The 13,002-nt window shown below is 42.1% G+C and overlaps 1 protein-coding gene across 1 annotated transcript in view; it reads right to left on the reverse strand.

The window, feature by feature from the left end:
* LOC115900061 (protein AMN1 homolog) overlaps positions 1-6,584 on the reverse strand; it is a 37,688-nt gene extending 31,104 nt beyond the window's left edge. The window contains exons 1-3 of the mRNA XM_030939717.1: positions 6,503-6,584; positions 2,970-2,977; positions 2,595-2,651 (exon numbers count right to left, since the gene is read on the reverse strand). Of these exons, the coding sequence (XP_030795577.1) occupies positions 2,595-2,651; positions 2,970-2,977; positions 6,503-6,584 (147 nt within the window). The remainder of the gene's footprint in view (positions 1-2,594; positions 2,652-2,969; positions 2,978-6,502) is intronic.
* Between the last annotated feature and the right edge of the window lie 6,418 nt (positions 6,585-13,002).

Consider the following 13,002-nt stretch of genomic DNA (forward strand, 5'->3'; position numbering starts at 1 on the left):
ATAAACCAAAGGTTAAAGTATATTCACTCAGGCCAAGCATGTGGCTCACACCTGTAGTGATCCAGCACTTTAGGAGGTCAAGACAGGGGGATCACTGAGGCCAGGAGTTTGAGACCAGCATGGGCAACATAACAAGACCCTGTCGCAACAAAACAAAACAAAACAATTTTTTTAAAAGTATATTCACTCTACTTTGTTTAAGGAGGGCATTAAATTCTAATAAATTTCTAATAAATTTCCATTAAAATGTTTTGGCACTTTGGAATAATCTTTGGAAAACTGAAAAAATAAAAAATGTAATGATATGGCACTACAGTCACCAACACTTACTGGTTATTGCATTTTGTTCTCATTCTGCTTAGGTTGGGGCTCTTAATTTTATAATGCTGAGGTAAGTTTGTCAGTATGTTTACTATCATGCATAACAACTAATTTCTTGGTGGTTTTATTTGAAGGTGATAAACCAAGTTAACTGAGAACTTTATTTAAAATTATAGTAATTACAGGATAATGCTGTAAGCATTACATAACCTAGTGAATATAATGCAGTTAGTATACAGCCTGGCATAACAGTAAGTGCTCGACAAATGTTTGCACTTAAAATACCAAAAATTACTGCTCCTGCATTTAGGATGCAACTTGGAATTCAAAACTTGGTATAATAATAATATGGTAATTTCTTTCTTTCTTTTTTTTTTTCTTTTCAAGATGGAGTTTCACTCCTGTTGCCCAGGCTGGAGTGCAATGGTGCAATCTCGGCTGACTGAAACCTCCCACCTCCCAGGTTCAAGCGATTCTCCTGCCTCAGCCTCCCAAGTAGCTGGGATTATAGGTACCTGCCACCATGCCCAGCTAATTTTTGTATTTTAGTAGAGATGAGGTTTTTCCATGTTGGCCAGGCTGGTCTTGAACTCCTGACTTCAGGTGATCCACCTGTCTCGGCCTCCCAAAGTGCTGGGATTACAGGCATAAGTCACCATGCCCAGCCTAACATGGTTCTTAATAAAATATTTAAAAAATATATATGCTGTCATACCCAGATATGTAAGATCACAAAAAAGAATCTCTTTGGGCAATAACTCAAGGATAAATATTTTGGCAAAAACATGGCATTGTCATTCCATTACAATAGTTGGCTTTTTAAAAAAATGTATTTATGGTCGGGCATGGTGGCTCACACCTATAATCCTAGCACTTTGGGAGGCCGAGGCGGGGTGTATTACTTGAGGTCAGAAGTCTGAGACCAGCCTGGTTAACATGGCAAAACCCTGTCTCTAATTAAAAAATATAAAAATTAGCTGGATGTGGTTAGCACATGCCTGTAGTCCCAGCTACTTAGGAGACAGAAGCTGGAGAATCACTTGAACTTGGGACATAGAGATTGCAGTGAGCTGAGATCACACCACTGCACTCCAGCCTGGGCGACAGAGCAAGACTCCATCTCAACATAAATAAATAAATAAATAAACAAATAAATAAAATAAATATTAAAATGAAAAAAGTATTTCAATTATTTAAGATATAAGGTCTCACTATGTTGCCAGGCTGGACTCCAACTCTTGGGTTCAAGAGATCCTCCTGCCTCAAGCCTCCTCAGTAGCAGGGACTACACGCATGCACCACTGTACCCTATTAAAATAGTTATTTTTACTAATATTTTTTATAATTCATTTATAGCTGCTTACTTCCAAAAAGAATTTGATGTAGCTTACTGTTAAACAGCACAGTTATACTGTACCACTTGTCAACTGGGGAAGGCGAAAACCAAAATCCTGGAATAAAAGGCTTCTTAATATATTTAGAAATAGGTTACAAGTGTATTAATGATTCAATTCAAAGGATGAACACAAATTTAAGAACTTTTTTAGGCCGGGTGCGGTGGCTCACTCCTGTAATCCCAGCACTTTGGGTGGCCAAGGTGGTCTGATCACCTGAGGTCTGGAGTTTTGAGACCAGCCTGGCCAACATGGTAAAACCCCATCTCTACTAAAAATACAAAAATTAGTTGGTGGTACACGTCTATAATCCCAGCTGCTTGAGGGGCTGAGGCACAAGAACTGCTTGAACTTGGAGGTAGAAGTTGCAGTGAGCCGAGACCGTGCCACTACACTCCAGCCTGGGCAAACAGTGCGAGACTCTGTCTCAAAAAAAAAAAAAAGATTTTTTTTTTAAAATGATCGTACAATGTGGCTATCAAGAAAAATAGGATGACAGGATGTCAAGATAATTAGTACTCCTGGTAGAAATATCATTAAGACCTGAAATCCTATTATAAATAATATCACTTTACACTGATAAACATTCATAATCTTCATCCATAAGAAGATGATTCTTAAATCTGTTAGCAGCTAAAACTTCTGGGAAATAAAGCCTTTTATTGGAAGTAAAATGAGTTTTTATTTTAAAGCACCTTTATTTTATTTCCTAACTTAACAGTTTTTATTTACTCTGGCAATAAAGAGATACAACCCCCACCAACAAAGTCCCTAAAATACTTAATTGATAAAGCATTGGTTCTCTGCTAGGTTTTAAAAATAATTTCTGAGAATATAAACATTTAATCACCACCATCTTTATAATTATTTTAAAATTACCTCTAATTTCTTGGCACAAGGTCCACTAACAAGTGCAATCACACCACTGTCAGATACCTAAGCAAAGGGAAAAAGAAACACAGTCCATGAATCCAGACAATGGAAGTAGAATTTTCTAAAATGTATTCATTATTTAGATATAGTCTTATTGCCTCCCATTCATCAAACATGTGTTTTAGCCATATATAACTTCCACCCTTGTTACTTAATTGAGAGGAATATGCCAAAATATATTGCAATTACTTAACCACTAAAAGCATGAAGTGGTCAATAGTTTCAACAAAAACAAAATGAACTAAATTGTTATATGTTCTCATTAGTCATGAAAATACATTTGGTAAACACATAGTCTATATGTTTGAAGCCTATATTTACCTGAGTAGCTGAAAGTCAACACACTGCAAAAATGGGCAGTTTTTCCTAATGCATGTAAGGACACATCAGTAATACTTAAGCAGCCACCTAAATCGATGATCTTTAGGCAGCTGGCAATTGAGTGCAAGAGCAACGACTCCTTCATCAGTGAGATTGCAGCATCTTTTCAAAGAAGCTTCATGTAGGTATGACAAGATGAAGCCACAGCTTTTATTCCTGGGGGAAAATATAATTATGTATCAATGAGCTATATGTATGTATATGCAGACATGAGAAGTGTGACTGATTTTCATTTTAGCAATCACCAATTCAATGTTAGCCCTTTTCAAAGTAGTCCACCTGTGAGGATATACTGATTTTCCAGTGATGCTGTCATTATTCAGAACTCTCTTGGAATGTTTCAGGAATTTTTCTACACAGTCTGTAGTATCAGCAATTAATGGCAAGGCTTTATTGTCGACAGGTTAAATTGCTTTTAGGAAAATAGCCAAAAGTCATTCAGAACCAATTAGATAGTTAAATAGTAGGTGATTCTCCTTTTGGTTAGAACAAAAATTTTCAAGTAATCAAGTTAATTTTCTTGTGGACTTTGGAGGGAAACCAAAAGTTAATCTGCACAAATGGTTTCAGTCATGGTCTTCATGCTTACAGTTAGACATTTATAGCTATGCCTATGTATTCGCTCTCGCTCCACTTTGACTCTGTCTCAAAAGTGAATGTATTTTCTTTTTTTTTTTTTTTTTTTTTTGAGAAGGAGTCTGGCTCTGTCCCCAGGCTGGAGCGCAGTGGCCGGATCTCAGCTCACTGCAAACTCCGCCTCCAGGGTTTAGGCCATTCTCCTGCCTCAGCCTCCCGAGTAGCTGGGACTACAGGCGCCCGCCACCTCGCCCGGCTAGTTTTTTGTATTTTTTTAGTAGAGACGGGGTTTCACCGTGTTAGCCAGGATGGTCTCGATCTCCTGACCTCGTGATCCGCCCGCCTCAGCCTCCCAAAGTGCTGGGATTACAGGCTTGAGCCACCGTGCCTGGCCAAAAGTGAATTTATTTTCTACCACCATGCTCCTTCTGTTAGCCTGGACCAATCTTACATTTTTCTGAGGGTCAAAAAAGAGAAGTCTTTAAATCCAGTTAAGCTGATAAAACTGTACACTGGAGATGGGTGCAGATAAATAGAAGAGTACTTTGGGGATTCTGGGCCCTTTGGTCATAAACAAACATGGTAGCACTGTTAAAAGATACCTTTATGGGGCCGAGCATGGTGGCTCAAGCCTGTAATCCCAGCACTTTGGGAGGCTGAGGCGGGTGGATCACAAGGTCAGGAGATCGCGACCATCTGGCTAACATGGTGAAACCCCGTCTCTACTAAAAATACAAAAAAAATTAGCCGGATAAGGTGGTGGGTGGATGCCTGTAATCCCAGCTACTCGGGAGGCTGAGGCAGGAGAATGGCGTGAACCCGGGAGGCAGTTGACCCGAGATCGGGCCACTGCACTCCAGCCTGGGCGACAGAGCGAGACTCCATCTCAAAAAAAAAAAAAAGGGATACCTTTGTGGGCAAAACACACAGAAGGGAAGATGGTAAAATCATGGGTAGGTCATTCCTACTGTTTTCCATATCTTAAGAAAGAACTTTTTTTTTTTTTCTTAAGACCAGTTATTTTATTTACCAGTGTCCAGCATGGAAGTTGTGATACAATAAGAACTATATTTGACCTTTGTTCTCTGTCCCTGACATAGAGCTCCAAAAATCTTTGGAATTTCCTGAGTAATAGGAGTACCTTTTGTTAGTCATAATAAGGTGTACCTTTTGATCACACCTGAGTTTAGGCTAATGAGGTGACAGCACAGGACCCTTAGCCTAAGGTTGGGGCCTATCTCCAGAAAAATCAAGTGATGAGAAGGTTAGAACATTCAGTTCAGTCCACAGACCTTTGGCGAGGTGAGGTCAGGGACAGCAGGGAATAGGGGATGGGGATTAAGCTCTATAAAAACTCTTGGGATGGGCATGGTGGTTCATGCCTGTAATCCCAGCACTTTGGGAGGTCGAGGCAGGCAGATCACAATGTCAGGAGTTCAAGACCAGCCTGATCAACATGGTGAAACCCTGTCCCTACTAAAAATGCAAAAATTAGCTGGGCATGGTGGTACACGCCTGTAATCCCAGCTACTCAGGAGGCTGAGACAGGAGAATCGCTTGAACCCAGGAGGTGGAGGTTGCAGTGAGCCGAGATTGCACCACTGCACTCCAGCCTGGGCGACAGAGCAAGACTCCCTCTCAAAAAAAAAAAAAAAGAAAAGAAAAATTCTTGGCCAGGGGCAGTGGCTCATGCCTGTAATCCCAGCACTTTGGGAGGCCGAGGTGGGCAGATTACTTGAGCTCAGAGTTTGAGAGCAGGCTGGCCAACATGGTGAAACCTCGTCTCTACTAAAAATACAAAAATTAGCTAGGCGTGGTGTTACACGCCTGTAATCCCAGCTACTCCAGAGGCTGAGGCAGGAGAATCTCTTGAACCCAGAGGTGGAGGATGCAGTGAGCTGAGATGGCACCACTACACTCAAGCCTGGGCGACAGAGTGAGACTCTGTCTCAAAAAATAAAAAGAAAAAGAAAAAGAAAAGAAAGGAAAAAAAGGAAAAGAAAAAACAAACAAAAAACCTCTTGAACAAGGAGACTTGATGAGCTTTCTTTCGTGTTGGTGAATGCATCCACGTGCTGGGAGAGCAATGTATCCCAAGTCCACGGGACAGAGGCTCCTGCGCTTCCAGACCTCACCCTATGTATCTTCATCTTGCTTTCACAGTGTCCTTTATAATCTTTTAGAATAAACTGGTAAATGAACAAAAGTGATTCCCTGAGTTTTGTGAGCCATTCTGACAAATTATCGAATGGAGAGAGGTCATGGAAACCCTCCATTATAGTTTGGTCAGTCATTATACCAGAGGCCTGGTCTTGCAATTGGTATCTGAAGTGGGGATAGTCTTGTGTGGACTGAGCCCTTAACTTGTGGGATCTGATGCTAACTCCAGGTAGATAGTGTCAGAATTGAAATTTTGGGCACCCAGATGTGTCCAGAGAGTTTACGAATTTTTGGTGGAAAAAACCCAACACATTTGCTGTGAAGTGTGGTGAGTGTAGAGAAATGTGGTTTTATTGAAGAAGTTCTTTTTAGTGAGTTTTTATGTAAACATTTAAAACTTATGCTTCTTTGCAATATTATGAATAGATCCTAACTTGCTAACCAAGATGACTGCAAAATACTCACACCCACAGAATTTTCCAGAAACCGAAGTGCCAAAAAGTCCCTCCTAAAAAAAACATCTTGTGCCCAGCTGGAGTCGAGATGGGATTCTCCATGTTGGTCAGGTTGGTCTCAACCCCGACCCCAGGTGATCCACCACTTCAGCCTCCCAAAGTGCTGAGGTTCACAGAATAAGCCACAGTGTCCTGGCTGATTTTTTTTTTTTTCTTAATGTCGGAACTGAGACACAGTAACTCATTTGCTGTGGTCTTGCCATTCCCATTTTGCATTCCTACCCCTATAGCGTATCTTCAGGTGGATCCACCTGTTTTTATATTTAGCGTTGACCTGCAACCTCAGGGTTGGGTGGGCAGCCATTGGTCTTTATTGCCTATACGCACAATGCACAGATTACCGAGAGTTCCACTCTTTGACATTATTAGGTGGAAAATTCTACAGAGAAAAAAGCATGTTTCCTGGCAAGTACCTTCATAGAAAAGAGAGGCGCTTGGGTCTTGCCTCCATTTGCAACTTGCAATGTAGTTGATTTGGTTCTTTACCATATCCCACATGTGAAGTGTTGTGTGTTTATTTTGTTTATAGTGGTATTAACACATAGAGTTGTTATCTATTCATTTTTTATCCCATTACAAATATTATTTGATGCTATAAATTGTCCCATACTTTGGCCAATAAGAATCCCTCATTGGGAACCCTTTTTCTTCTGGTCACCTGAGTCTGAGGGTACTTGGTGACTCCTTTGCTCTTTTGAACATAAGGGGTTCTGAGTTCATTCCTATAGTTTTCTGTCCTAAGGTAGCTTCAACCATTTCTTCAGGGGAAAATGTTAAAATCCTGACAACATATTTTATCAATGTTAAATTTTTTGGGCTGAGCGCGGGGTCTCCGCCGCTCTCCCAGCACTTTGGAAGGCTGAGGAGGGCGGATCATGAGAGTCAAGAGATAGGACCATCCTGGCCAACATGGTGAACCCCGCTTTCTACTAAAATATCAAAATTAGGCATATGAGATGAAATGTGTAAAGAAAAGATGAGCGTAAAGATAGGAACAATAGACATGTGGACTACTAGAGGGTGTTAGGAGGGTTAGAGAAACTACTTATTGGGTACTATGCTCACTAACTGGGTATGTGATCTGTACTCCAATCTCAGCAATCCAAGCAATATTCCCATGTAAGAAATTTGTATGTGTACCCCTGTATCTGAATAAAAGTTGGCAAGAAGAAAGAAGGGTAGAAGGAGGAGAGAGGAGAGAGAGCGGAGAGAGAAAGGGAAAGAAGGAAGGAAGGGGAGAAAGAGAGAAAAAGAAAGAAAGAAAAAGAAAGGAAAAGAGAGAACAAAAGAGAAAGAAAGAAAGAGAGAAAGAAAGGAAGAAGGGAAAAAGGAAGGCAGGAAAGAAGGGGAAAAGAGTGAAAACGAGAAATAATGAAAGAGGAAGAGAAAGAAAGAAGGAAAGAAAGAAGAAAGAAACTGAGAAAGGAAGGAAGGGAAAGAAGGAAGGAAGGGAGGAGGCAAAGAGAAGTAACGGAAAGCGGAAGAAAAAGAAAGAAAAAAAAAAAGAAGAAGGAAGGGCGAGAAGAAAAGACGTAAGCAGAGCGAAGAGGAAAAAAGAGAGGAGGAGGAAGGAGGACGAAGGAAGGAAGGGAAGGAAGGAAGAAGGAAGGAAGGAAGGAAGGAAGAGATGTCCACTGAAGTGGAGAGAGGTGGACCCAGTCCCTTGTCCCTGTCCTATGGTGTCGACTTCCTAGGGATTGCAAAGATGCCCCGGGCACCGTGGCATCAGCGTTCCACAAACCGGAAGAGCAGACTAAAAATCCCTCTTATTCTGAAGGGCGTGTTGTGGGTAATTCACAGAGCAGTGATAGCTTGAAGTGGAGATGGCTCAGCCACTCTAGATAGTTCCTTTAGCAAACTCTATTAGATCCGGGCATGTACTCTTCCATCCATCAAAGGCAAATGGCCATCCTTGTTTCCAAAGTCTACTCCATTCTAAACTTCTGACCAGTAACTTCCTGGGAAAGACGTGTCAGAATTAACTTTTCTGTGACCTCTGTCGACTCTGGACATATTTTGTCTCCACCAGTAACTGTTTTTTCATCTGTGGGGTAGTGAATAAAAACAAGATGCAGTTTTTAAATTAGATTTCCATAATCATCAGGTTGTCACCCTGGCAGGGAAACCACAACACTGATACTTGAAAGATCATCTCTCCTGGGGTTTGAAACTTCCTGTCAATGTGCGCGATCTCAGCTCCACTGCAACCTCTACCTCCTGGGCTCACAGCGATTCTTCTGCCTAAGCCTCTCGAGTAGCTGGACTACAGGCATGCACGCACCATTTCTCCCGGCTAATTTTGTATTGTTTAGTAGAGATGGGGGTATTCACCATGTTGGTCGGGCTGGTCTCGAATCCTGACCTCAAGTGATCCACCCACCTCGACCCTCACGAAGTGCTGGGATTACAGTGTGAGCCACTGCACACCAGCCACGTATCTCCTTATTCTAGTATCTTCTTCAGAGAGTATTCTCATATGTATTTCTCTCCATCCCATGATTTGAGATTCATGGTTTTATTGTAATAGGTTTTTTCTCATTTATTCTTTCATTGATTTTACTAACAATTTATTGCACGTCTGTAAATACAGACCTATTTACTTCAAGTCACTTATTAATTTCCTCATAATTAATATAAGTGTTGTCCACACTAGGAAACTTTCTGCATATCGGTTCACAAAATACTTCAATCAGCTGATCCTATATTGAATAATATTATTTTTCTGGATCTTCATATAATGACCACCTTCTCATTGTTTGGTTCTTACCAAACCTGTCACATCCTCAAAGACATTTTCCATGACAAAGTGGGTTAAGTGATTCTTGCTCACCTGTATTCTCTAATAGTCCTTGTATTAGGTTAACACACATTTGAGATCTCTAGATAGCTTAATTTTTTGTCCATGTATCCGTCTGCACATTTTTTTTTTTCTAATTTATCTCCTTAAAAATTTTTTGCTTTTCTCTCATGAGTTTATACATTGAATTAACAATGGGAGATTTTGTTCACTGTAGTATTTCTTGCTCCTGAAAAAGAGGCTTGGATGCGGCCTGGCATGGTGGCTCACACCTGTAATCCAGCACTTTGGGAGGCCGAGGTGGGCAGATCATCTGAGGTCAGGAGTTCGGGACCAGCCTGACCAACATGGAGAAACCCTGTCTCTACTAAAATACAAATTAGCAGGCATAGCTGTGCATGTTGTAATCCCAGCTACTCAGGAGACTGGGGAGGAGAATCACTTGAATCTGGGAGGCAAAGGTTGCGGTGAGCCAGATCGCACCATTGCACTCCAGCCTGGGCAACAAGAGCAAAACTCTGTCTCAAAAAAAAAAAAAAGGTTTGGATGCTATAGTCATTCATTGCAAAACAGACAGATGGTGGACCCAATCATTAAAAGTGAGTCAGTGATTATTACTTTTATTATTAGTAGTATAAGCTGCACTGGACCACAGAGAATTGGATGAGGCAGATAAATAGAAAAGGCAGTGATAGCCTTTAGCTCTGTTGTATGCTGGACTCTGGTACAACCTAGAGTCACACATACCCGCCTCTGAATTCTGTATGGACAGGTGAAGAGATACGAGAGGTATTTACCTTAAGGGGTTAAGCGTGGGTTTAGGTAATTTGGGAAGAAATTTGAGATGAGAAAGGAGCATAGTTAAGCATTGCTGTGTCTTTGAAATCCTTTTTTCTGTCACTGAGTTGTGGTTACAAAACTAAACTCTTACTATCCCCCAAACTGAGAGGTTGGTGGTGACCTCAATGAGGCCCAAGAACTGGAACAAATTTGAGGAAGGAAATCATACAGTACTCCGTCTGAGGTGGAAGTTGAGGTTAGCAAGGACTGTTACACAATTCTCCCATGTGAAAGCAAGAGAGGTCTGGGTGTGGTGGCCCCAGCACTTTGGGAGGCCAAGGTGGGTGGATCACCTGAGGTCAGGAGTTCAAGACCAGCCTGACCAACAAGGTGAAGCCCCAACTCTACTAAAAATGCAAAAATTAGTCGGGCATGGTGGCACGTGCCTGTAGTCCCAGCTACTCTGGAGGCTGAGACAGGAGAATTGCTTGAACTTGGGAGGCAGAGGTTGCAGTGAGCCGAGATTGTGCCACTGCACTCCAGGCTGGGTGACAGAGCAAGACTCCATCTCAAAAAAAAAAAAAAAAAAAAAAAAAGAAGAAGAAGAAGAAAAGAAAAAGAAAAAGAAGGGAAGAGAGTTGTTATGAAGGAACCAAGACATGGGAGCAGGAGTAGAACGGCCTCAGCTGCTCTAATCCTCCCATGTTCTTTCCTAGGATGCTTGATCCTCTCAACCAGCATCCACCAAGTATAGTTTCAGAGTCAGGAGTAACTACGACTTTCCTTTCAGGAGTGTGAATGTGTAAACACCCATCCAGGCTCCCAACGTGAGTGCAGCCTGTTTGGCCCCCAGTGAACGCCCTGTCCTGTCTACTGACCATGCCCCTCCAGACTATGCAATGGAGAATCTCATTCCGATGACCACGCTGGCTTGATCCTGGTGGTCTCTAGGGGATGATCTTTCAGGCTCAGCACAGCCACAGAAGGCCCCCAAAGGCCGCCAACATGGAAAGTCAGATGATTTTGGATTTACTCTTCAGTTTGGAGAACTTTGAAAAATCTGCATCAGAAAAGCTGTGCTGGCCCTAGGAGAATCTGGGAGAGCTGGAGGCATGTTCTGTGTGACCACTGTGCTGAAGGATTGAAGATGACTACCATTTCTTTTTTTTTTTTTTTTTTTTTGAGACGGAGTCTGGCTCTGTCACCCAGGCTGGAGTGCGGTGGCCGGATCTCAGCTCACTGCAAGCTCCGCCTCCGGGTTTACGCCATTTCTCTGCCTCCGCCTCCCAAGTAGCTGGGATACAGGCGCCCGCCTCGTCGCCGGCTAGTTTTTTGTATCTTTAGTGAGATGGGTTTTTCACCGTATTAGCCAGGATGGTCTCGATCTCCTGACCCTGTGATCCGCCCGTCTCGGCCTCCCAAAGTGCTGGGATTACAGGCTTGAGCCACCGCGCCCGGCCGATGACTACCATTTCTTTTAGATGCCGGGTATGCAAGAAGAAGTTAACCTAACAGCGATGAGGTTGCTAACTTTAGAAGGACTTGCTTGTGAGCCTGGTTCATGGTTGGCATCTAGGAACTTGCCTTCTAGAATGTCCCCTGTGTTACTAAGAGACAACACGAGGTTGTGTGCCTGTGGGTCTGAAATCTGCTGTTATGTCTTCACTAGGCTGTTTCTGTAAACAGTGTAATTCACAGTGAGCACCGAGTTTCTTCTGGTGTCTCTGCAGCCGCTCATGATGCCTATGTGGTCCTCACCTAATAACATTCTTGAACATTGAGTCTCAAGCAGATGTGTCCAGGGCCAACACTACACATGTGTTGCTGCATTTTATGCTGGTGGAATGAACAAGGTAAGACACAGGTTTGCACAGCTTATAACCACCAGCATTTTTCTTTTATTTTCTTTCTTATTTCCATAGGTTTTTGGGGAACATGGTGTTTGGTTACATGCATAAGTTCTTCAGTGGTGATTTCTGAGATTTTGGTGCACCCATCACCCTAGCAGTGTACACTGTACCCAGTGTGTGGTCTTTTGTCCTCACCTCCTCCCTCCCTTTCCCCCGTGTCCCCAAAATCCATTGTATCATTCTTATGCCTTTGCATCCTCATAGCGTAGCTCCCACTTAAGAGTGAGAAGATGCAATATTTGGTTTTTCATTCCTGAATTACTTCACTTAGTATAATAGTCTCCAATTTCATCCAGGTCACTGTGAATGCCATTATTTTGTTCCCTCTTATGGCTGAGTAGTATTCCACAGTGTGTGTGTGTATGTGTGTGTGTGTGTGTATATATATATAGTGCAAATATACACACAGTGTATGTGTATATATATACAGTGTATATATACTGTGTGTGTATATATATGTATACTGTGTGTGTGTATATATATATATATATACACACACACACACATGAAAAACAATTTCTTTATCCGCTAGTATAATCAACATTATTTTTCTCAAATATATTTTGGTAAATAAAATGTTTTCCAAAAAGTGAAAAAAAGTTACTTTTATATAAAGATGGCCTAAGATACCATCTATTGATGAAAGTGAGGTGGCAATTTTGGATTAAGGGGCATCACAGGCAACTACATAGATCCTCTCAGCAAACATACATGAGGAAAACCAAAACCAACCAGACAGCCAGAACTGGAATTAAAAACTAGTCCTTTGACCAGGCGCGGTTGCTCACGCCTGTAATCCTAGCACTTTGGGAGGCCAAGACAGGCAGATTGCCTGAGCTCAGGAGTTCAAGACCAGCCTGGGTAACATGGTGAAACACCATCTCTACTAAAATACAAAAGAAAGTAGCCGGGTGCAGTGGCATGTGCCTGTAGTCCCAGCTACTCGGGAGGCTGAAACCAGAGAATTGCTCGAACCTGGGAGGCAGAGGTTGCAGTGAGCCGAGATTGTGCCACTGCACTCCAGCTCGGGTGACAGAGCAAGACTCTGTCTAAAAAAAAAAAATACACACACACAAAAACCAGCCCTTCATTGAAAGACCATGGACAAACGCCCAAAAGAAACAAGAACAAACAGGGAATTATGACCACCTCAACTGGACAAAGTGAGGAGCTAGGAACTGAGCCTAAAAAGATGGTGCTGTGTGAGCTCTTGGATGAAGAATTCAAAATAACAG

This window comes from Rhinopithecus roxellana, chromosome 10 (genome assembly GCF_007565055.1).
Source record: "Rhinopithecus roxellana isolate Shanxi Qingling chromosome 10, ASM756505v1, whole genome shotgun sequence".
Lineage (NCBI taxonomy): Eukaryota > Metazoa > Chordata > Mammalia > Primates > Cercopithecidae > Rhinopithecus > Rhinopithecus roxellana.